This window comes from Bos taurus, chromosome 13 (genome assembly GCF_002263795.3).
Source record: "Bos taurus isolate L1 Dominette 01449 registration number 42190680 breed Hereford chromosome 13, ARS-UCD2.0, whole genome shotgun sequence".
Classification (NCBI taxonomy): Eukaryota; Metazoa; Chordata; class Mammalia; order Artiodactyla; family Bovidae; genus Bos; species Bos taurus.
Window position 1 is genome coordinate 34,292,038 of NC_037340.1, and position 26,123 is coordinate 34,318,160.

Genomic DNA, 26,123 nt, shown 5'->3' on the forward strand with positions numbered 1-26,123 from the left:
AAAGAAAGAGAGAAAGAACGAACAAACAAAAACAAACAAGGTCGCGAAAATTATAGAGAAAGTACAGGTACAAAATTGATAACTAATACCAGAAAGCGAAAATTAAAAATCTAGAGTAGAGTTTGGAATTTCAAAAATACGATGTTAAAGAAAAGAAGAAGGAAAAGAAAGAGAGAAAAAACGAACAAACAAAAGCAAACAAGGTCGCGAAAATTATAAAGAAAGTACAAGTACAAAATTGATAACTAATACCAGAAAGCAAAAATTAAAAATCTAGAGTAGAGTTTGGAATTTCAAAAATACAATGTTAAAAAAAAAAAAAAAAAGAAGAAGAAAAATAAAGAGAGAAAACAAACAAATACGAACAATGTCACAAAAATTATAAAGAAAATACAGGTACAAAATCGATATCAAATACCAAAAAGCATAAATTAAAAATCTAGAGTAAAGTTTGGAATTTCAGATATACAATGTTATATAAAAGAAGAAGAGAAAGAAACAGAGAAGAAGAAAAAAAAAAAAAAAGTCACAGAAATTATATAAAAAAAAACTATAGGTACAAAATTGATAACATATACCAAAAAGCGAAAATTAAAAATCTAGAGTAGAGTTTAGAATTTCAAAAATATAATGTTAAAGAAAAGAAGAAAAAAACAAAAACAAACAAAAAAAAACAAGGTCAAAAAATTATAAAATACATATATATGAAGTTTGCTGAAGAAGAAAAAAATAGGGTCTTTTTTTTTTTTTTTTTTGCAAAGTAATAGGATATAAAGGTGAAAATTAAAGGAACAATAGAGGACTTAAAATTTTTTTTTTTTAATTAAAAAAAAAAGAAAGAATGATCGTAAAAATAATAAAAATATATCTAGGACTTTTTTTTTTTTTTTTTGGTGGGTGTTGTGGGTTCAGTTCATTTTTGGCTAGTTCCTTGGTCAGATTTATATTTCTCAAGATCTATAGGCCCCTTCCTATGTAGTCCGTAGTAACCACAGGGTTTTGATCTATTGCCTGTAGCTTCCAAGGCGTTTCCCTCTGGTATATCTTCTTCTGTTTGCTAGTCTCTTCAGTATCTGGTTTCCGCCCTGACTCAAAGGGCACGGTGGAGGACACTTTTTTTTTTTTTTTTTTTAGGCTTACTTGTTCAGTCACGCTGTGGGGAGGGAGGGAGGGATGCTGCAAACAAATAACACTGGCGTGGGCTCGCAGTGCCTCAGCCACCCTGGGTCTGCCCCCGCTCACGGCGCGTGTAGCCTCCCTGTCCACACTGCTCGGACTCTAGGTTGTTCCGCCGGGAACAATCCAAGGCTGGCCCTGGGCTGCATGCACCTCCCAGGTCCAAGCCGCTCAGGTTCAGGCACTCGGGTAGTCCTCAGAGGCGCAGACTCAGTTGGGCCTGCGTTTTGTGCTCTTCCCAGGTCCGAGCGCCAATTTGCTCTTCCCAGGCGAGCGCCAATGCTGCGACTTATCGCCTCCCCGCCACTCGGTTATCTGGATGTAAAACCGGCGCACCTTCTCAGGCAGATGTTGACCGTCCAGACCCCCAAGAAGTTTTAGTTAGCAAAGAAGCCTGCTTACAGTTTTATAGATAATGTCTCTCTGGGGCTGCGATTGCCCCCTTCCGGCTCTGGCTGCCTGTCACCGGAGGGGGAAGGTCTGCAGCCAGCTATCTCTGTTCAGTCCTTTGTTCCGTGCGCGGGCCTGGCGGTCTTAGGTTAGGGCTGGCTTTTCGCGTGGTAGGTATCCCACAGTCTGGTTTGCTAGCCCAAATTATTTCGCTCAGATAGCGCTCAGGGTATTCAGGCCAGATTCTTACTCTCAGCGATGCAGCCCACGCCGCGCCTCCCTGCCCAGCCCCAGTTTGCTAATGGCGGATGCAGGCGTCTGCGCTGCTTCTCTGCTGGGGGAGTTACCGTAGGGCTCGCAATCTGTGAGTTTTAAATTGTTTATTTATTTTTTCTCCCTGTTATGTTGCCCTCTGTGCTTCCAAAGCTCGGCACAGATTCGGCAGTGAGAAGGTTTCCTGATGTTTGGAAACGTTTCTCTTTTTAAGATTCCCTTCCCGGGACGGAACTCCGTCCCTCCCTCTTTTGTCTCTTTTTTTTTGTTTTTAATATTTTTTCCTACCTCCTTTCGAAGAGTTGGGTTGCTTTTCTGGGTGCCTGATGTCCTCTGCCGGCATTCAGAAGTTGTTTTGTGGAATTTACTCGACGTTTAAATGCTCTTTTGATGAATTTATGGGGGAGAAAGTGTTCTCCCCGTCCTACTCTTCCGCCATCTTGGCTCCTCCTCCTCATTCTTCTTTTCTAATATCAGCATTTACAACTATAAAATTTCTCTAAGCACTGCTTTCTTTATCTATCAGATCAGATCGGTCTCTCAGTCGTGTCCGACTCTTTGCGATCCCATGAATCGCAGCACGCCAGGCCTCCCTGTCCATCACCAACTCCCGGAGTTCACTCAGACTCACGTCCATCGAGTCAGTGATGCAATCCAGCCATCTCATCCTCTGTCGTCCCCTTCTCCTCTTGACCCCAATCCCTCCCAGCATCAGAGTCTTTTCCAGTGAGTCAACTCTTCCGATGAGGTGGCCAAAGTACCGGAGTTTCAGCTTTAGCATCATTCCTTCCAAAGAACACCCAGGACTGATCTCCTTCAGAAGGGACTGGTTGGATCTCCTTGCAGTCCAAGGGACTCTCAAGAGTCTTCTCCAACACCACAGTTCAAAAGCATCAATTCTTCGGCGCTCAGCCTTCTTCACAGTCCAACTCTCACATCCCTACATGACCACAGGAAAAACGATAGCTTTGACTAGACGAACCTTTGTTGGCAAAGTAATGTCTCTGCTTTTGAATATGCTCTCTAGGTTGGTCATAACTTTCCTTCCAAGGAGTAAGCGTCTTTTAATTTCATGGCTGCAGTCACCATCTGCAGTGATTTTGGAGCCCAGAAAAATAAAGTCTGACACTGTTTCCGCTGTTTCCCCATCTATTTCCCATGAAGTGATGGGACCGGATGCCATGATCTTCGTTTTCTGAATGTTGAGCTTTAAGCCAACTTTTTCACTCTCCACTTTCACTTTCATCAAGAGGCTTTTGAGTTCCTCTTCACTTTCTGCCATAAGGGTGGTGTCATCTGCATATCTGAGTTTATTGATATTTCTCCTGGCAATCTTGATTCCAGCTTGTGTTTCTTCCAGTCCAGCGTTTCTCATGATGTACTCTGCATATAAGTTAAATAAACAGGGTGACAATATACAACCTTGACGAACTCCTTTTCCTATTTGGAACCAGTCTGTTGTTCCATGTCCAGTTTTAGCTGTTGCTTCCTGACCTGCATACAAATTTCTCAAGAGGTAGATCAGGTGGTCTGGTATTCCCATCTCTTTCAGAATTTTCCAGTTTATTGTGATCCACACAGTCAAAGGCTTTGGCATAGTCAATAAAGCAGAAATAGATGTTTTTCTGGAACTCTCTTGCTTTTTCCATGATCCAGCGGATGTTGGCAATTTGGTCTCTGGTTCCTCTGCCTTTTCTAAAATCAGCTTGAACATCAGGAAGTTCACGGTTCACATATTGCTGAAGCCTGGGTTTATCTATACCCCATGAATTTTGGTATGTTGTATTTTAACTTTCATTCATCTCAGGGTGTTTTCTAATTTCCTTTATGATTTCTTCTTTGGTTCATTGGTTATTTACCAGTATATTGTTTTATTTCCATGTATTTGTGAATTTCCAGAATTTCCTTCTGTTACTGATTTCTGATACGCATTCCATTGTGGTCATAGAACATTCTTGACGTGATATTAATCACTTTAAATTATGAGGGCTGTTCATGGTCTAGAGTATGGTCTGTTTTAGAGAATGTTTAATGTACACTTGATTGGAATGTATACTGTGTTGTTGGGTGAAGTGTACAGAGATCTGGCAGGTCTAGTTGGCTTATAGTTTTATTCCAATCTTCTATTTCTCTATTGATTTTCTTCCTGGTTGTTCTATCCAGTATTGAAATGGGATAAAGAAATCTCTCATTATAATTTTTGAATTGTTTATTCTTTCAGTTCTTCTTTGCTATTGTTGTGGTTTTAAAGTCTGTTTTGTCTGATTCTCCTATGGTTGCTGTTTGCATAGTGTGTTACTATGTATCTTTCTACTTTCATCAAACCTAAAATGTGTCTCCTATAAACAACATATGGTGCAATTTTTAAATGCAATGAGATAATCTCCAACTTTTGGTTGGATTGTTTAACCTGTTCACATTTAATATTATTGATATGGTTTGATTTAAACCTGCCATTTTGCTTTTTGTTTTCCATAGGTCTTATGCCTTTCTTTGTTCTTTTTTTTTTTATTTTTTTTTATTTTTAAACTTTACATAATTGTATTAGTTCTGCCAAACATCAAAATAAATCCGCCACAGGCACACATGTGTTCCCCATCCTGAACCCTCCTCCCTCCTCCCTCCCCATACCACCCCTCTGGGTCGTCCCAGTGCACTAGCCCCAAGCATCCAGTATCGTGCATCGAACCTGGACTGGCATCTCGTTTCTTACATGATATTTTACATGTTTCAATGTCATTCTCCCAAATCTTCCCACCCTCTCCCTCTCCCACAGAGTCCATAGGACCGTTCTATACATCAGTGTCTCTTTTGCTGTCTCGTACACCGGGTTATTGTTACCATCTTTCTAAATTCCATATATATGCGTTAGTATACTGTATTTGTTTTTCCTTCTGGCTTACTTCACTCTGTATAATAGGCTCCAGTTTCATCCACCTCATTAGAACTGATTCAAATGTATTCTTTTTAATGGCTGAGTAATACTCCATTGTGTATATGTACCACAGCTTTCTTATCCATTCATCTGCTGATGGACATCTAGGTTGCTTCCATGTCCTGGCTATTATAAACAGTGCTGCGATGAACATTGGGGTACACGTGTCTCTTTCCCTTCTGGTTTCCTCAGTGTGTATGCCCAGCAGTGGGATTGCTGGATCATAAGGCAGTTCTATTTCCAGTTTTTTAAGGAATCTCCACACTGTTCTCCATAGTGGCTGTACTAGTTTGCATTCCCACCAACAGTGTAAGAGGGTTCCCTTTTCTCCACACCCTCTCCAGCATTTATTATTTGTAGACTTTTGGATCACAGCCATTCTGACTGGTGTGAAATGGTACCTCATAGTGGTTTTGATTTGCATTTCTCTGATAATGAGTGATGTTGAGCATCTTTTCATGTGTTTGTTAGCCATCTGTATGTCTTCTTTGGAGAAATGTCTGTTTAGTTCTTTGGCCCATTTTTTGATTGGGTCATTTATTTTTCTGGAGTTGAGCTGTAGGAGTTGCTTGTATATTTTTGAGATTAGTTGTTTGTCGGTTGCTTCATTTGCTATTATTTTCTCCCATTCTGAAGGCTGTCTTTTCACCTTGCTAATAGTTTCCTTTGATGTGCAGAAGCTTTTAAGTTTAATTAGGTCCCATTTGTTTATTTTTGCTTTTATTTCCAATATTCTTGGAGGTGGGTCATAGAGGATCCTGCTGTGATATATGTCAGAGAGTGTTTTGCCTATGTTCTCCTCTAGGAGTTTTATAGTTTCTGGTCTTACATTTAGATCTTTAATCCATTTTGAGTTCATTTTTGTGTATGGTGTTAGAAAGTGGTCTAGTTTCATTCTTTTACAAGTGGTTGACCAGATTTCCCAGCACCACTTGTTAAACAGATTGTCTTTAATCCATTGTATATTCTTGTCTCCTTTATCAAAGATAAGGTGTCCATATGTGCGTGGATTTATCTCTGGGCTTTCTATTTTATTTCATTGATCTATATTTCTGTCTTTGTGCCAGTACCATACTGTCTTGATAACTGTGGCGTTGTAGTAGAGCCTGAAGTCAGGTAGGTTGATTCCTCCAGTTCCATTCTTCTTTCTCAAGATAGCTTTGGCTATTCGAGGTTTTTTGTACTTCCATACAAATTGTGAAATTATTTGTTCTAGCTCTGTGAAGAATACCGTTTTTAAATAAGCGAATCTCTTCCAGTGTGGTGTCTTAGCTCCTTTAATAATTTTAAAATTAAACATTTTGAATTATTTCATTAGTGTTTGTTCTAGGACTTTCTATACAGATCTTAAAAGAATCTACTTCTGATATTTACCTAGTTTCAGCAAAAGACATTTCAGTATAGCTGTTTCTTTCCCCCCTCTTTTGCTACTCTTGTTATTCATATTATGTCTGTATATTTTAGAAACCCAACAACATATTGTTATAATTTTTACTTTATATAAATCTTTAAAAAAGAACTTAAGTCTTTTAAAGCAGCTAAGAGAAGTAAGGAGAATAGGTACATATTTATGGAGTTACAATAATTTTTCTATTTTTCATTTGCTTCATGTATTCTGTGGATTTAAGTTACCATCTGGTGTTATTTCCTTCTCTAATGCAGCTTTGCTCTCATCTCTGCTTCTTTTTTTTTTATCAAATATATAAAACTTTATATCTTATTAGCCCAACAATACAATTGTATGCTTATTGTTTTATTGAGTTGCTCTTTAAATCAGTTAAGAGAAGGGAAGGAAATGTATAGTTATAGTTTTACATAATTACCTTTATTGGCAGTCTTGTTTTTTGTGTGGATTCAAATTACCATTTGGTGTCATTTGCTTTCAGCCTGAAGAATTCTCCAGTATTTCTTATAAAATAGATCTTCTAGCAACACATTCTCTCAGTTTTTGTTTTTCTGGGAATGTGTTGCTTTCACCTTCATAGATGAGAGAGAGTTTTGTTAGACATAAGATCTTAATTCACAGTGTTTTATCTTCAGCACTTTGAATACTCAGTCCTACTGCCTTCTAGTTTCTTCTGCTTCTGATGATAAGTCAGTCAGCTGTTAGTCTTATTGGTATCCCTTTTATGTGATGAGTCATTTTTCTCTTGCTAATTTCAAGATTTTTTTCTTTTTTCTTAACACTTTGATTATATTTTGTCTGGGTGTATATCTCTTTATATTTATCTGGTTTGGAGTTTGTTGAACTTCTTAATGTATAGATTACTAATGTTTTCATCAAATTTGGGAAGATTTCAGCCTTTATTTAAATCTTTTTTCTGCCCCTTTCTCTTTTTCTGTGATGGTCTGTTCACTCCTTTCATTTTTTTCGGTCCATCCTTCAAATTGTACAATATCTATTGACTCATGTATGCTGTTGAGTTCCTACAGTGAATTTTCCACTTCAGTTATTGTACTTCTTCAGTTATTGTACAATTTCAGATTTTCTATTTGGCTCTTTTTTTATCATTTTTATATCTTTATTGATATTCATTGTACTTTCTTTTAATTCTTTTTACATGATTTCCTTTAGTTCTATGTGAAACTGAAAGTTGCTCAGTGGTGTCCAACTCTTTGCGACCCCATGGACTATACAGTCCATGAAATTTTCTAGGCCAGAATACTGGAATGGGTAACCTTTCCCTTCTCCAGGGGATCTTTCCAACCCAGGGATCGAACTCAGGTCTCCTGCATTGCAGGCAGACTCTTTACCAGCTGAGCCACAAGGGAAGCCCAGAAGTACTGGAGTGGGTGGCTTAGCCTTTTCCAGCACATCTTCCCAACCCAGAAATCAAATGGGGTCTCCTGCATTGCAGGCGGATTCTTTACCAACTGAGTTATCAGGGAAGCCCAACTTATTATAATAGCTGATTTGAAGTCTGTATCTGTTAAGTCTAACATCTAGCCCCTTTAAAATCAATTTATATTGCCTGTCTTCTTTCCTGCAAATGGGTTTTCTGTTTCTTTGCACATTTTGCCATATTTGTTGAAAACTGGAAAATTTAAATAACACATAGCAACTCTGTGGACTTATCACCTTGGAGCTGGGGGTTAATGTTGTTTGCTTAGTTATTTATGTATTTTTTACTGACTTGGCTGAACTGACAATGTGAAGGTATTTCCCTCAGTGGACAGCATTGGATGCCTGTACTCAAATTTATTTTCTTGTTTTTTTCTTTTACCTTCACTACTTAAGGGTCACCCCTTGGTTAATATAAACCACTTGTTGTTTTAAAGCTGTGCTTATACCCTCATAGCCAGTTAGACTTTTACTCATTACCATTAGATGTGTGTGTTGCGAATGCTATCCTAGTTGAAAGAATTTAGGTATTACAGTTCATAAAGGAAAGGCAGGACAAATTCTTGCGGTTTTTCTTTGACTTAATGGTTTTTAAGATATGTAATTGGTTCTCTATCATTTCTTGAAAGTGACCAATTTTTTTTAAAAAATCATAAATTCTTAGAATTAAACATATTTGATGAGTTTTAATCCATCTCAATTATTGTCATTAATGAAGTTCAAATTATTCCATCTTTGCCCAGTGGAAGCCTTTTGAAATTGGCTCCTGAGTCCCAGAATTAGCCATTTCTCTAAGAAGCTCTGGTCTCTTAAGGAATGCTCAGTGATGCTGGTTTGGTCTTTATAGGCCTTTTCGGTCATCAGAGCTCAGAAATATACGCACATATTTAAGATACAATAAAATACCTCACATGTTCATATTGATGCTTCCAATAAAACTCTAGACTACAGTGCAATTGAATCTTCCTTTTACATCTCCTTTTGTCTATGCCAAGAATCCTGGTTTTGAAAGATTTAAGTAATTATAGAATTAGAAAATCCCATAATCACTCATTTTTATCCCATATTACACATGCAGCAATCTCAGAATGACAACAGTAATACTACTGAAAACATGATTATTGAAAACATTAAAAAAACACATTTTTTATGTTCTGTCACCATCTTTATAGCACTTAGGACTGACAATGTCTTCTGAGACATTGTTTGTTTAGCAAAATGAAATGTTTGCCAAGTAGCACTTTAGAACACTTTATCTTTCTCAGACTTCCTGTTAGAACGGTGATGAAAAAGAGAAGGAAGACATAACCTTGTTCCTTAAAACCTGGGTTGTTGGGTTATCTGGTATCATTCTGGTATAGAAAGATGTGGCCCTAAAATCTGAGATTTTATTCTTCTTTAAAGGTACTGTTAATGATTTGACTGCATGCTTCCTGAGATGAAACTTTCATTTTCTACTTTTATCAGGGAGTAGCTTCCATGGGGTGGAGGTGCTTGACACTTCTGATGGTCTCTTACCTAGTGTATTTGGTTGTGCAGAGAAATGCAAGTAGCAGGAGATATAGCTGTCTATGCTATCATAGCTTTTGTGAGTGCACGATAGATAGATGATAGGTAGATAGACTGATAGACAGATGATAGATACACAATAGAAATAAAGAGAGAAAGAAAGAAAGGGCTTCCCTGGTGGTTGAGTGGTTAAGAATTTGCCTGCCAGTGCAGGTAACACAGGTTCGATTACTGGTCCAGGAAGAGGCCACATGCCACAACTAGAGTTCGCATGCTGGCACTGAATGGCCTCACATTCTGCATCTAAGACCCAGCACAGCCAATAAATAGAAAGAAAGATGGATAGGGAGAAAGAGATTTTATGTTAAGGAACTGGCTCACATGATTGTGGGAGCTAGCAAGTGTGATACTTGTAGAGTAGGCCAACAGGCAGAAATTTTAGGTAAAAGTTGATGATGTAACCTTGAGTCAGAATTTGCAGGGCAGTTCAGCAGACTGGAAACTCAGGCAAGGTTTCTTTGTTGGTCTTGAAACAGAATTAATTGCTTCTTCCTTGGGAAAGTTCAGTCTTTACTATTAAGGCCTTAAACTGTTTGGATGAGGTCCCCCATATTATGGAGAATAATCTGTTTGAAGTTAGCTGGTTGTAATTGTTAATCACATCCACAGGACCTTCACTGCAACATGTAGACTAGTGTTAGATCAAACTAGCCAAGTTGACACATAAAGTTAACCACCACAGTTGGGTTAACCATTTATTACCCAAACTGAAGATTCTTTCTGAAAATAAGTACTAAAAAATAATGAAATAATATGATTTTATTTGTTGATTGACAGATTATTTTTATTTGAGCTATGGTTTTTCCAGTGGTCGTGTATGGATGTGAGAGTTGGACTGTGAAGAAAGCTGAGTGCCAAAGAATTGATGCTTTTGAACTGTGGTGTTGGGGAAGACTCTTGAGAGTCCCTTGGACTGCAAGGAGATCCAACCAGTCCATTCTGAACGAGATCAGTCCTGGGTGTTCTTTGGAAGGAATGATGCTAAAGCTGAAACTCCAGTACTTTGGCCACCTCATTCGAAGAGTTGACTCATTGGAAAAGACTCTGACGCTGGGAGGGATTGGGGTCAAGAGGAGAAGGGGACGACAGAGGATGAGATGGCTGGATGGCATCACTGACTCGATGGACGTGAGTCTGAGTGAACTCCGGGAGTTGGTGATGGACAGGGAGGCCTGGCGTGCTGCGATTCTTGGGGTCACAAAGAGTTGGACATGACTGAGTGACTGAACTGAACTGACTGAAGAAGTTATTTTAAAATAAATTTATTTCTGAAAAATATTAACATATTTCCATGTTAATATAAAAAACCCAAATCATTGAGACAAATGTCAAAGCAAAACAAAACTGTTTCATGCTGAATTTTTTCAACTTTAAAAAGAACATAAATAGAATTCTCAGTAAAAGTTCATATGCATTATTTAGTTTCTTCATCGTAATTTGTTTGTAGTCCTGGGTCTCTGTATTTTTCTGAAAGAAATGTAGTTTTGAAACATGGTTGTATTATTTTTGTTTCCTAAAATTGTAGTCTTCACAGTTTCATTTTTGATTACCAAGCTTGAAATTGTTTATTTTTTCAATAGTTATTACTTGCTGTAAATCATAAATTTTTAACTTTGAGAGTATAACATCTGTGTAGGTACTAAGGTACCTGGTAAGTTAAAGCAAATTCTACTTAATTGGGGTCATTGTAAATTATTTTTTTAAATAGTTTAACATGAAAATATTCTAGCCCGTATATTTTCATAGGCACAGTCTTTTTTTACTCTATTTAGAGTACCTTTATTCAATGAAATTTTTACAAGAGAAAACTTGTCAGATAAGTTGTATCTGACAAAAAAGTTAGAAATCTTTTTTGAACATTTTACCAAATTTAGATGCTGCTGTTAATAGATTGTCAGCATTTGAAATCCATTTTATCCTGGTACAAAATATAAACATATCTAAGTAAAAAGCCCTGGTTCTCTGTGTAGATTAAATCTGAATTAAAGATTTCCAACTAACTGAACAAAATGAAGCCAATATTTATTTTTAAAATTTTTAGTGGAGTATAGATGCTTTTCTGCATTGTTAGTTTCTACTGTACAGCAAAGTAAACCAGCCACACATGTACATATATCCCCTATCTTTTGAATTTCCTTCCCATTTAGGTCACCACAGAGCATTGAGTAGAGTTCCCTGTGCTATACAGTAGGTTCTCATTAGTTATTTTATACATAGTAGCGTATATAAACATCAATCCTGATTTCCCAATTCACTCCACCCCCCTTCCCTCTTGTCCATATGTTTATTATGAAGCCAATATTTAAAGTGCTCAACTGAAAAAAATTCCACGCTATTGATGATTTTACTGAGTTTTAAAAACCTTAAAGATTGGTTTTTAAAACTCAGTAAAATCATCAATAGCGTGGAATTTTTTTCAGTTGAGCACTTTAAATATTGGCTTCATAATAAAATCTGGGAGTTGGTGATGGACAAGAAAACCTGGCGTGCTGTAGTCTAGGGGGCTACAAAGAATCGGACTTGACTAAGCAACTGAACTGATAGCAAAAAGAGAAAATATGTACTGCCACGTTGGAGTAGTTTTTATTCAACATCATATTTGTCAAAAAATATTCTAGTTCACTTTCTTTAACTGTGTGTGTGTGTGTGTATATATATAAATATTTGTCAGTGTTGTTTGGTAGACTGTCTTTGGTGAATGTAATTGTGGGATGTGTTTGCATCTACTTAAACGTCATATATTGCCATTTACATGGTATGGTTGTGAATTAGGTGTTAATCACAACCATATTCAAGCTAGTTTCTGTTCTGTGCTTTATAAATTAATAAGAACATTGATTTTTACTCTGTGATAGTGTGCTCAACCAAAGTTTGTGTTATCACTGTAAAATCAAATACAGTGTCTGCTCATTATTTACGATTTCCATTTTGTGAATTCTCCCTGCTCACAAAAAAATTAATTGAAACCCTCAAAGCAGTATTCTTGGCCCTTTTCTGGTTATTTAGGGCCATAGTAACGTGGCACCCCACTCCAGTACTCTTGCCTGGAAAATCCCATGGATGGAGGAGCCTGGTAGGCTGCAGTCCATGGGGGTCGCTAAGAGTCAGACACGACTGAGCGACTTCATTTTCACTTTTCACTTTTCATGCATTGGAGAAGGAAATGGCAACCCACTCCAGTATTCTTGCCTGAAGAATCCCAGGGACGGGGGAGCCTGGTGGGCTGCATCTCTGGGGTCACACAGAGTTGGACACAACTGAAGTGACTTAGCAGCAACAGAAAATTTGAGTTGCTCAACCTACTTGTTCCCAGCTCAGGTAAAGCAAAGGTTTCTTTCAGCTCTCACACTCTCACAGTATACACCTTTCAGGGTGCCATTTTTTTCTTTTCTTTTTGGTAATTTCACTGTTTACAGTAGCTCCAAGGCATACTGTTGAAGTGCTATATACAGTGTTCCTAAGTGCGAGAAGGCTACTGTGTGATGTATTTTACAGAGAAAATACATGTCTTGCTATGCTGTGCTAAGTCTCTTCAGTCGTGTCCGACTCTTTGTGACCCCATAGACGGCAGCCCACCAGGCTCCCCCGTCCCTGGGATTCTCCAGGCAAGAACACTGGAGTGGGTTGCCATTTCCTTCTCCAATGCATGAAAGTGAAAAGTGAAAGTGAAGTCGCTCACTAGCGTCCGACTCTTAGCGGCCCCATTGATTGCAGCCTAACAGGCTCCTCCGTCCATGGGATTTTCCAAGCAAGAGTACTGGAGTGGGGTGCCATTGCCTTCTCTGATACATGTCTTAAATAAGCTTTATTCAGGCATGAGTTAGTGCTATGGACTCTGAGTTCAGTGTTAATGAATCAATAATATATATTAAATATAGTGTCTTTATACAGAAACATGTAAAACACAAGGTTTTGTTGATTAATTGATGAAACTGTTGTAGCCAGAGGCTCACAGGAACCTAACTCTGTGTTTCCTCTAAGAGCAGTAGTTTGGTATTTGCTAGTTAAAGTTCAAAAGCATCAATTCTTCGGCACTCATCTTTCTTCACAGTCCAACTGTCACATCCATATGTGACCACTGGAAAAAACCATAGCCTTGGCTAGATGGACCTTTGTTGGCAAAGTAATGTCTCTGCTTTTAAAAATACTATCTAGGTTGGTCATAACTTTCCTTCCAAGGAGTAAGCGTCTTTTAATTTCATGGCTGCAGTCACTATCTGCAGTGATTTTGGAGCCCCCCAAAATAAAGTCTGACACTGTTTCCACTGTTTCCCCATCTATTTCCCATGAAGTGATGGGACCAGATGCCATGATCTTCATTTTCTGAATGTTGAGCTTTAAGCCAACTTTTTCACTCTCCACTTTCACTTTCATCAAGACGCTTTTGAGTTCCTCTTCACTTTCTGCCATAAGGGTGGTGTCATCTGCATATTTGAGGTTATTGATATTTCTCCTGGCAATCTTGATTCCAGCTTGTGCTTCTTCCAGCCCAGCATTTCTCATCATGTACTCTGCATATAAGTTAAATAAGCAGGGTGACAATACAGCCTTGACATACTCCTTTTCCTGTTTGGAACCAGTCTGTTGTTCCATGTCCAGTTCTAACTGTTGCTTCCTGACCTGCATACAGGTTTCTTAAGAGGCAGGTCAGGTGGTCTGGTATTTCCATCTCTTTCAGAATTTTCCACAGTTTATTGTGATCCACACAGTCAAAGGCTTTGGCATAGTCAATAAAGCAGAAATAGATGTTTTTCTGGAACTCTCTTGCTTTTTCCATGATCCAGCAAATGTTGGCAATTTGGTCTCTAGTTCCTCTGCCTTTTCTAAAACCAGCTTGAACATGTGGAAGTTCACGGTTCACGTATTGCTGAAGCCTGGCTTGGAGAATTTTGAGCATTACTTTACTAGAATGTGAGATGAGTGCAATTGTGCGGTAGTTTGAGCATTCTTTGGCATTGCCTTTCTTTGGGATTGGAATGACAACTGACCTTTTCCAGTCCTGTGGCCACTGCTGAGTTTTCCAGATTTGCTGGCATATTGAGTGTAGCACTTTCACAGCATCATCATTTTAGGATTTGAAAGAGCTCAACTGGAATTCCATCACCTCCGCTAGCTTTGCTCGTAGTGATGCTTTCTAAGGCCCACTTGACTTCACATTCCAGGATGTCTGGCTCTAGGTGAGTGATTATACCATCGTGATGATCTGGGTCATGAAGATCTTTTTTGTACAGTTCTTCTGTGTATTCTTGCCACCTCTTCTTAATATCTTCTGCTTCTGTTAGGTCCATACCATTTCTGTCCTTTATTGAACACATCTTTGCATGAAATGTTCCCTTGGTATCTCTCAATTTTCTTGATGAGATCACTAGTCTTTCCCATTCTGTTGTTTTCCTCTATTTCTTTGCACTGATCGCTGAGAAAGGCTTTCTTATCTCTCCTCAGTAGTGTTGGAGAAGACTCTTGAGAGTCGCTTGGACTGCAGGGAGATCCAACCAGTCCATTCTAAAGGAGATCAGTCCTGGGTGTACATTGGAAGGACTGATGCTAAAGCTGAAACTCCAATACTTTGAACATCTCATGCGAAGAGTTGACTCATTGGAAAAGACCCTGATGCTGGGAGGGATTGGGGGCAGGAGGAGAAGGGGATGACAGAGGATGAGATGGCTGGATGGCATCACCGACTCGATGGACATGAGTTTGAGTGAACTCCGGGAGTTGATGATGGACAGGGAGGCCTGGCATGCTGCAATTCATGGGATCGCAAAGAGTTGGACACGACTGAGCGACTGAACTGAACTGAACTGAATTTAGCGTTCATGATGACTTTGTAGAACTTAATTACTGTGACTAATGAGAACTAACTATAGTTTTATCTTTGTTTTTGAACTTCTTAACTGAATTGGAATAGCAGCTATGCAGTGTCAGGTGTACTACATAGTACAGAATAAACTTCCAAAGGCTCTATGTTGATTCCATAAATTGGATGAAAACAGTCAAACCATTTTTGGAATTAACTGATTTCTTCTATTTGATGTATTAATATCTCCTCACAACTGATAGAAAGCTGGCATCATTTAACTGTGAATTTCTTCTCTATTAGAGCCAAGAGAATAATAATTGTCAATTAACTTTGTAAACAAGATACTTTGTAATCAGAACTGAGCACCATTAATCTCAAGACCAGTCATTTGATCTAAATGAAGAGTCATGGTTTGTAGATCAATATTGTGTATAAAACATTTTTTTCCATCTGCTTTTCTTAAATTAATACCTTCAATGTAGTTACAGCTGGGGCAGCAGCATTGACTATTTCTCCCACCTCCACCCAAGACTGAAGGAAGGATTGAGCCGTCTCTTGGCTACTGCTGTCCAAGTGCACTTCCCTTTTCTGTTCATGGTTCAGATGCTGACTCTGTGAATGAGATGTCAGTTACAGCCCATCCAGCAATGGGTTACTGCTCAGGGTCTTCACATTTAACCACAGGCTAAATTGACAGCTAGGCTAAGGGTGCAGGCATCTCACACTGCTCAATGAGATCAGGGCAGAGCGTGGAAGTAAATGTTCTGGCTTGCTATAATGCTGTCATTAAAAGTCACCAGGAAGTGGAAAATCCAAGACAAATAATAAATTGGATGGGACATTGCAACAATGGACATAACTTGGGACTGTCTCAGTCAAAATGCCACACATGGATGCTTTACCAGGCACGTGTCTTCTCAAAAATCTCCTAATCCTCAACTCCTGGTTACTGTTTTCCACTCACCAAGGCTGTGCCCTCAATGTGATTCACTTGTTTGTGACCAGTTAGTAATTTCCACAGCATTATGCACATGGAAAAGAATGTGAAGCATTTTTCTTAGTCAGTTTTATTCATTGTGGTACTCCTTTTTTGTCTAGAACATTTTCTATTCATCTTAAAACTTGTATTAAATTTTGCATGCCTTCATTTTTAAACTAAAGATGTAATACATTTATGAAATTGTTCCTCACATTAGTTCTTTTGTAACCTTAAAAAATACCATACTATAATTTAGAGTGAAATTTGAGGATGAAAGGAATACAGTTGTTGCTTATATTTGATAAAAATGGATTATCCGAATATGATTGTGATAACATTTTATATTATATTTAATATTTATATTTGATTTATATTCTATTACAGGACTAATGAAAAGGATTCACCATATCTTAGGACTTTTTATGGAGCCTTAAGAGACAGGTAAGTGCCAAGCATTTTTTGAAAAGATACATTTGAAACATTAAATAATTTGAGTGTATCGGTTCCTGACAAAAATAGGCAAAGGAGTATATTTTACTTAAGCAATTTACCTTTTATTCTTCTCAGTAAAAATAGTGTAAATACCATGTTTACATTAATTTAATGTAACATTCTCTGGTATCCAATAAATCACACTTTCCAGGGAGCCTTAGATTTATTTTCTGTAATAATTATAATGAGAACATTGTTAATAAGATGAACAAGTTAGGCATATTTCAGAACTTAAAGTCCTAAAAAGAAATCATTAAATGCAAAGTGGTGCCCTGGCTTGGATCTCAGGACTGAAAAAAGACATTAGTGGAAAAACAGGTGAAATCCAGATAAAGTCTGTAGCTTAGTCAATAGTAATGTACCAACATCCTTTTCTTAACAGAGACAAATGTACCATGGTAATGTAAGATGCTAACTTTAGGTGGAATTTGGTAAAAGGAACATGAAAACTTTATAGTACCTTTGCAACTGTCCTGTAAATCTAAAATTATTCCAAGGTAAAAAGTTTTAATTAAAGCCAAAAAATCAAGATTTATTTGAAAATTATACTTCTATAGGAAATTATAGTAGTAGCTTTTCTGTGTAACAGTTTGAAAAATCAAAATGGCTGCTTTTAGAAAAACCCAGATTCCATGCAATAGAGATGCAGGGAAATATGATACTCTAGGTTTCATTTTACAGTTCATGGGAGGTGTGGGATTTCGTTTTCTGGACATTGACCTGGTGTCCGTGAACATCTCCTTGAACTCGGTTATAGACTTGCTCTTCAGTTCCTTTAAGGTACATATGTGTTCTTCAGTGGTTTAGTACAGCTCTTTCTATTAATATAAGCAGGACCCTTACATGGTTCACAGACTACTACGTTTTTCTTTTCTTTGGTATATCTGTTAGAAGCAAAAACACCAGTGATGTGACTCAGTGGTTTGGAGTTGAGATCCTTTTAGGGTGGTTTTGTTCAGTCATAGCTACTTGAGCTTCTAGGTCAAGTGCTAGACACAGTTGACCTGTCATGAAAGAGTATGAATAAAGATGAGCATAACTCTTACATAGCCATTTCTGTAGTTGAGCTGAAATAATTGATTGCTGTCAGATAATTGAAATTCTCAGTTTCCAAAATGAACTCTAGCATCTAGCAGTATAACTCTTTTAAATTTCTATAAATATTAAAGGACTATAAGAAAGAAGCTCTGTAGTTTGCTGAAACTATTATATAACTTTTCATTAATAAAATTAAATAGCCCTGCTGGCCTTATAAATGGTCTCCTGCTGCTGTTGCCAACTTTAGTGATTTTAGTTAAACTTAAATTTCATCAAGGGAAATAGAAATATATTGTACTTAGAGGATATAGACATTTAAAACAACAGACCCAGACCTGAATGACTTTTGCAGAATAATCATTGGCCTTGAAGAGTTCTTTTGCTTGATGATATTTTTTCAGAATTGGTGTTATCAATATCGTATCAATAGACTTTGCATCTTTACTTCCTAATTATGTAACATACTTGTGCCAGCCTTTGTAGGAAAGTTTTTAAAAAGGGAGGAACATTCTTTTAGGACAAGTTGAAATTTCATTATAGTTCACACAGACAAAACAAAAAAGTCTTTTTATTGTTTTTCTGTGCTCAAAGAGCATTAAAAATGTTGTTTCTGGAAACATGCTTTACCATTCAGCTGGCTGGCTGTCGTTTTACCTAACGTATAAATGAAGGTAGTACATAGGTACTGCATACTTTCTGTGTACCCTTTTTACTTTTTGTTTACGATGGTCTCATTTAATCTTCACAAACACCGATGAGCTAGTTTGGAATTCCCATTGTAGATGAGGTCAGAGGATAAGAGATGTCTCCAGGCCAACCCTGAGGGAGTGAGGAAGAACGACTCGGTGCCCATGGTGTTCAGTACCTACAGTCTGGTTCCTAATGTTACCAGCTTCCAGGGAGCCCTGAGTCCAAGGACACATGGTAAACTTCCCATTACTGCAGCTTGTCTGGGTTAAGGATGTCTAATCCCTCTGGTGACCTAGAGCAGAATCCCCCAGGGTTACAGGCGTGGAGTAGAGTCTGCTGGTCCCCATTCCAGCCTTGCCTTGGCTCATCCTCTGGCTCCTGAGCTTGTCAGTTGTTGTTCTCTGTCACCTGATTAATTGCCGAACACTCACTCATTGTGTGCTCCATTGATCAGATGCCAAGAACTCTTGGCAGCTCTGCGGAACATGATCTCAGTGTGCCTCCTGGTCAGTGCTGGGCAACTTGAAGTGGTTAGTGGGGGTGAGAACTTGGATTCAGAAGCCAGGACCTGTGCCAGAAGCCAGGGATGGGTAATTGAGTGGCTGGCACGTGAAATGGAGTGCTCCAGACTCATCAGTAGTCTGGGAGGCAGAAGGGGAACTGCACATGACTTTGAAAGGTGGTCTTTGAAGATCTTGATGGCTGGCTGTGGATTTTGTAGTTTGTAGATATAAAATCTAGTTGCTTTTTGAGGAAGAATGAGAATGTTGCCAGCTTATTCATTATATTGCTCATTACACTGGGCAGAGATCTCTCTGTAACTTTTACCCATCAGTTCCAGCTGTGTCCTTCTGTGGTTCTAAATCTCCAGTCCTTCTTACACTTGAAAGCATAACATACAAATACAATTACAAAATCTCGTTTGCAGTCTCCTCTTCTTCAGTCTCAGGAAGTTGCCTTTCTTCAGTCAGTTCATGACTGCTTTCTCCATTTTTTCTCTATGTGATCTCCTGTATCCTTCACGCTAAATATCATCTGGCCCCCTTGTTTATTTCTTTACCTCGATCTTTCCCATGAGCTCCAGGCTCCTATCTATGTCCCCCTGTCCAACATCTCTATTTAGAAGTATAATAAAATTTCAAACTTAATGGATCTGCATAGAACTCTTAGACTGAAACTTCTGGCTGCTGCCAATGACAGTGGGATCTGTCACTGACAGTGTCAAGTTGAAGCTTATCAGCCTCAGCTTTTCAAACCCCAGTGTATATATGAATCCCTTGGGTAGTTTGTTAAAATGTAGATTTTGATTAAGTCTGTCGTGGGGCCCAAGGTTCTGCACTTCTAACAAGCTCCCAGGTACTGATAATGCTGCTGATCCATGGACCCCACTCTGAGCAGCAGGGAATGTAAGTGTGTTCAGAGTAAATGCTTGTCAAGACAGGTCTGGGGCTGGGGGAGGTAAATGGAGTCCTGCAGGTCCCTCCCTCATCTCACCATTGTCCCATCCCCGCTTAAGAATCATGTTATATACAGCAAAAACTAGCACATATTGTGAAGCAACTATACACTAATAAAAGTTTTTTAAAAAAAGAAAAGTAGAATCATGTTTCTAAACACACAACTCTCAGTTATGCTTATAATTAAAAGGAAATTTAAAAAGTGGTATCCGTACTATTATTTCAATTTAAATTAACAAAGATGTGTGTGTGTGTGTGTGTGTGTGTGTATACATGTATATGCTTAGCCAAACTCTGTGAGGACACATGCCAAATGTTAACAGTTGTTAATCTTCTAAGTGATAGATTTACAGATGGCATATATTTTCATCTTTATATATGTGGCCTTTTCCAATTTTCAGTAGTGAGCATAATTTTCTAGATATAGTTTATGATGATTAATGTTATTACAACTGTCAGGTATACTCCAGCTTAGTTCATCACAACGTCGCCTTGGATGAAACATTTGCCTTCTACCACTCACTCACCTCTCTTCACCCTTCCCCCAAACATCTGCTCTTTTTTTTTTTTCCCTCAATAAATGTATTAGCTCTTTAATGGTTTAGTGAGGGCTTCATATTAGGGCTGTAGTTCAGTATCTACCAATATAGTTAATAGAATAAGGGTAATTAAATAAGTACTTTTTTATATTCAATTTTTGTAATTTTTTTGTGTGTTCAATTAAAAAAAGAACTAAAGAAATACCCTTTTTCTCGCCTCTCCCTCCTAGGAAGGTGAGCTCAGCAGGTTTCTTGGAGGGAGCTTAGTTTTCCTTTCAACTTTAAAATTCAGTAACCAAATTTAAAAGTGAAGTACCTGTCTCTTGCTATGGAACAGGGAAGGAAGTAACAAAGATACAGGATAGAAAAGCCTGATATATTTAAAATCTCACCTTCTTAAAAAGGTGAGTGTTGGACAAAGAAAGAATTTCTGAAATACACATAAAGGTGCCCCCGCAGATCTGGTAAACACCAAACCATGCATGCATAGGATAAAACTTGCAAAAGCTTGCAAGGACAATCTCCTGAGAAATGAAAAATTACCAGGTCACTGTAAGAAAAGCCCTAGAGTAAAGGTTGCTCTATACAAACCCTAAAAGAACTTAAAACTAAGCCTCAAAAGAATCATATTAATCCTCAAGTATCAACTGCCAGAAACCCAACACTTTTTAAACAAATACAAGAAATCGAGCATTCAGCTACATAAAATTCACAGTGAATTTCATCCAATCAAACATCATAGATAAACAAAGAAGCAGGAGAAAAATCCCATAACTAGGAGCCAATAGAAATAGACCCAGAAACGACAGATGATAGAACTAGCATACACGTACTTTAAAATAGCTATTGTAAATATGGTTCGTGTAGATAGACATAATGAGAAATGAAATAAAAGATAGAAAAAAAATATTGGAACATTAGAGATTTAAAAAAATACAGTATTTGAAATGAAAATTGTACTAGTATGGGACTAAGCACAGATTAGATCTTTCAGGAGAGAAGTTCAGTGAACTTGAAAACATGGTGAGAATTTAACCAAAAGCATCGAGAGAAGAAAGGTTGAAAAAGTATGCCCATCTCCACCATGCTGCTGCTGCTAAGTTGCTCAGTCATGTCCGGTGCTTTGCAACCCCATGGACTGTGGCCCATCAGGCTCCTCTGCCCATGGGCTTCTCCAGGCAAGAATATTGGAGTGGGTTGCCATGCCATCCTCCAGGGAATCTTCCTGACCCAGGGATCAAACCCAAGTCTCTTGCATTGCAAGCAGATTCTTGACCATCTGAGGCACCATCTAATTCTATAACGGAGAATTATTATATATTGTATCGCCTGTTATTGCCTGTATTGTAACAGGCAATACAAAGAAGCAAATGACATACATATTGGCAGCGTAGAAATAAAAGGTCTTTATTTGTAGACAATATAATCATGTATAGAGAAAATGCTAAGAAACTCCAAAAAATCGCTAGTATTTGTCATTTAATTTAGCAAGCTTGATGGACACAAAGCAGATACACAAATTTTGAAGTGAAAGTTGCTCGGTCATGTTTAACTCTTTGCGACTCGACTATACAGGGTATATGTAGTCCGTGGGGACTGTATAGTCCATGGAATTCTTCAGGCCAGAATACTGGAGTGGGTAGCCTTTCCCTTCTTCTCCAGGGGATCTTCCCAACCCAGAGATCGAACCCAGCTCTTGCACATTGTGGGCGGATTCTTTACCAGCTGAGCCACCAGGGAAGCGTAAGAATACTGGAGTGGGTAGCTTATCTTCCTCTCCAGTGGATCTTCCCAACCTAGGAATTGAACCCGGGTCTCCTGCATTGCAGAAGGTTTCTTTACCAGCTGAGCTACCAGGTATAACCAAGATACACAAAATCAGTTGTAATTTTATATACCAGCAATGAAAAATTAGAAATTGAAAGTCAATATTTGTATCAAAAAAGAACGGACCTGAAAAAAGAAAAAAAATTCACAAGAACAATATTGGAAGGTTTCTAGTACCTAATCTCAGGACTTCCTCTGCATTTTAAAGGTCCTTCTTTAAAGCTACAGTGATCAAGGCAGTGTTCGTCTAAGGTAAACATATACGTCAATGGAATAAAATAGAGAATCCAGAAATAGATGCACACTATTAATGGTCAGCTGACTTCTTCTGACAGTGATGCCAGGTTAATTCAATGGGGACAAGATAGTCTTTTTAACATATGGTACTGGAACACCTGAATATTCAATGTAAAAAAATTAACCTCAACCCTTACTTCTTCTGTATATAAAAATAACTTGAAAAGAATCATGGATCTAAATATAAAAGACTAACACTATAAAACTTCAAGAAAAAATTGCAGGAGAAAATATTCGTGAACTTGGGATAGGCAAAGATTTTTTTGGGCCCAAAATGCATGAACCATACAAGAAAAATTGACAAATGGGATTCCTTCAAAATTTAAAACTTCTGTTCTTCCAAAGAGATCGTTAAGAAAATGAAAAGGCAATCTGTAAACAGAATATATTCACAATACATATACCTGACAGATGACTTGTGGCCAGAATATATAAAGAACTCTTAGAGCTCATTAGTAATATGACAGCCCAGTTAGAAATCTAGGCATAAGAAAATAACAAATGGCCAGTTTTGCATAGGAAAAGGTCTTCAACATCATTAGACATAAGAAAAATGTAAACCCAAACAATGAGATACCATTGGATATTCATCAGAATAGCTAATACTTAAAAAGTGTTAGAATGGACGTTTCATATTTTGCTGGTAGGAAATCTAAATGATAAACCATTTAAACAGTTTGGCAGTGTGTTATAAGTTAAGCATATTAATACTGCATGATCCAGCAATTTTCTACTAAATGTTTACCTAAGAGAAATGAAAACATGTTTAAACACATACTTGCACAGAAATGTCCATGGCAGGTTTATTCATAATAGCCTCAAACTGGAAGCAACTTGAATTCCATCAGGTAGTGAATGGATGAACATGTTGTGGCATACCTGTGCAGGGGTATACTACTCAGAACTTAAGGTAGTAATACATTTAGCAACATGAATGAATCTCAGAAACATTATGCTGAGTTCAATAAGCCAGACACAAAAGAATACAAGCTCTGTGATTCCATTTACTACCCACAACTATTATACCAAAAATACTAGGAAAAAAAATTTAATCTGTCGTGACAATAAACAAACACATTGTCGTTTGCAGCTGAAACTGGAGTGTGATTGACTTGGATGAGGCACAAGGGGACCTTTTGGTTTGGTCCCTGTGTTCTATATCCTGACTGTGGTGGTGATTATATGGCTATATATGTGTTTATAAAATTCACTGAAATGTACACTAAAAATGTACATATTTTATTGTATATAAACTATATCTCAATAATGTTGTTTTGAAAAAATTCCAAAAATTTGAATGTTATTTTACTAACAACAGGTTATTGGTGGTGGTTTAGTTGCTAAGTCGTGTCCAGCTCTTGTGACCCCATGGACATTAGCCTGCCAGGCTCCTCTGTCCATGGGATTCTCCAGGCAAGAGTACTAGAGTGGTTGCCATTTCCTTCTCTAGGGGATCTTCCCAACTCAGGAATCGAACCCAGGTCTCCTGCATTGCAGACAGATTCTTTACCAACTGAGCTATAAGGGAAGCCCAACAAAAGGTTAACTTCTGTCTAATGTTAGAAGACCTCTGTGTAAGGCTGAGTTGACCCCAAAATTCCATTTAGATAAACCAGTATACACAATATAAATAATAATACATGAGTTAAATATCCTTAAACATGAAAAGAGAGTAGATAAATCAGTTTAGTTAACCTATGATTTGATTTATTGGAATGGGACCCTAGCATCCTTGGAAGTCATTGACATATCTTTTTAATTTCTTTAATTGATAATATCTTTGGCACTAAGAAGAATCCAGCTGAATGAAGTAATTATGAACAATCCACTCTTGGTTTTCTTTTATTGTTCTTTTCATTTTTTTTTTAACTGATAAGACTATGTGGAAGATATTCCAGTGTCCCTTAGAATCTGTTCTTGCTTTTAGGAGTAGTACTCCTAGATTTTGCCTGAGCACATACATGGCTGTCCTTCTAAAATCAACATTTCTCTGCTTCTCTTTCAGCAGGGTGTGGCTTTGGACTAAGGAGAGGTGACTGGTGATGTGTTTAAGGTTACCTCATTAAGGACAAGCCGCTTAACCTAGATTTTCTCTTTTCCTTTCCTGCTGGCTAAGGTGTAACATCAGGCACAGCAGACTATGTCAGTCCAGAGATGGAAGCCACGTGGAAGTTGATGGACCCAGCCTGGGTTCCTGAATGATCTTGTGACCACGCCTCTCCCTGTACCCCACACTGGGACAGGAAAAAGAAAAGTCTGTAATTTTGGCTGTTGTATTTTTGAGTCTTTCTGTTATGGCAGAAAGTTTATACCCTAAGACAAATTGGACAAATTGGAAAGCATTTAAGATTTTTAAGTTTTTCTCTGTGTGCTGTTTGGTCATAGCTAATATATTTTGCTGTGTATTCTCAAGTAAAATAATTTCTAAAATAGTATATGATTTCATGCCAATAGTTCTTTTTGACCCAGTAGTTATTTAGGAGAGTGTTTCTCAAATTTATGAGTTACTTTTAAACTTTAGGTACTAATTATTAGTAAATGGAGACACAGCATTCAGCTTTTCTAATTTTTAAATGTGTTTATGGGCTAATTTATGATCAATTTTGGTAAAATTCCACAGATCTTTTTAACGAAGTTGCCTTCTTGGTAAGATACCAAAATATTTATTTATTGTGTTACTTAACTTTTCTGTAATTATTTTTTTATCTGATCTAATAAAGGTTTAGAGATTTAAATCAGTGATTTCTTCCATTAATTTTTCTTTATATTTCTGTCTGTTCTGATATCTGTGTTCATGTGTTACTTAATTGTCAGCAGCTCAGTTGAGGATTGTACCTTTTATCAGAATAATGTGACTTTTTTCCTAATTTATATCTTATGCTTTGTGTTTTAGCTGACATTAATATGCTACTTTAGTTTATATGTCCCTGTATTTCTTACTTTATCTATCCTTTCTTTATCTTTATTTATATTTATCCTTTATTTATCTTTCTGTCATTTCTTTAAGATATGTCTTCTATAACTGGAGCATAGTTGGATTTTTTTAACCTATTGGGAAGAACCTTTGTCTTTTAACAGATATTATAACTCATTTATATTTATTATCAAAATTGATCTTTAACTGATTTTATTTCATTGATCTTGTTTTTGTTATAATGTCTTTGGTTTTTCCATTATGTTTTAGACTTTTTACTGTTTGATTTAAATTTTGTTTTTGTTTAATTTGGTTTTGAATTTTGCCTGCTTTGAAATATTATTTTTTAAGATTTTTTGAAAACTTAAATCTATATAGTGCCTATATAGATTTTTCCAGGGGGAAAAAGAAATTGAAAAAAAAATCAAATGAAGTTAATATATCAAATTTTATATTTGATGAGACTGTGTTTGGGATTATTAAATATAGTGGATTTCATGGTGATGGGTGGGGAATATTATTTACCGATGATCTTGTTTTCTGTGCTGTCCCTGTCAGTTACTGTATCCACAGCACAGGGCATGGCATTTACATGCTCACTAATGTTTGCTCAGTGTCAGAGTCTGTCCTTCTGCTCAACACTCTGATAGGCTTTTTCCCTACCTTGGATGCTCCTAGCCCTTTGACCTTCTCAAGTGGACGTCATCTCCATTCTGTCTCTATAATAAGTGTGCTTGTATATGGGGCTTTCCCATGTTTTTCAGAGTATACTTGAGGACTATTTAGGGAAGTGGCTCTTGGAGGACATGCAGCCTTGTCTTGGAAATAGTGTGGAGGGAACAAGCCTGTAGCAGTTGCAAGAGAGAATATCTTTAAGAAAATAATGAGGTTGCTAAGTTACTTTG

At 37.5% G+C, this 26,123-nt stretch overlaps 1 protein-coding gene across 12 annotated transcripts in view; it reads left to right on the forward strand.

Moving 5' to 3' along the window:
• Positions 1 to 26,123, forward strand: part of ZNF438 (zinc finger protein 438) — a 207,508-nt gene that overhangs the window by 60,273 nt on the left and 121,112 nt on the right. For all 12 annotated transcript variants that reach the window (XM_059892517.1, XM_010811223.4, XM_059892515.1 and 9 more), the window contains one exon: positions 16,349 to 16,405. Coding sequence is in view for 1 of the 12 variants with exons in the window: in XM_025000477.2 (XP_024856245.1) it covers positions 16,349 to 16,405 (57 nt within the window). In the remaining 11 variants the exon portion in view is untranslated. The remainder of the gene's footprint in view (positions 1 to 16,348; positions 16,406 to 26,123) is intronic.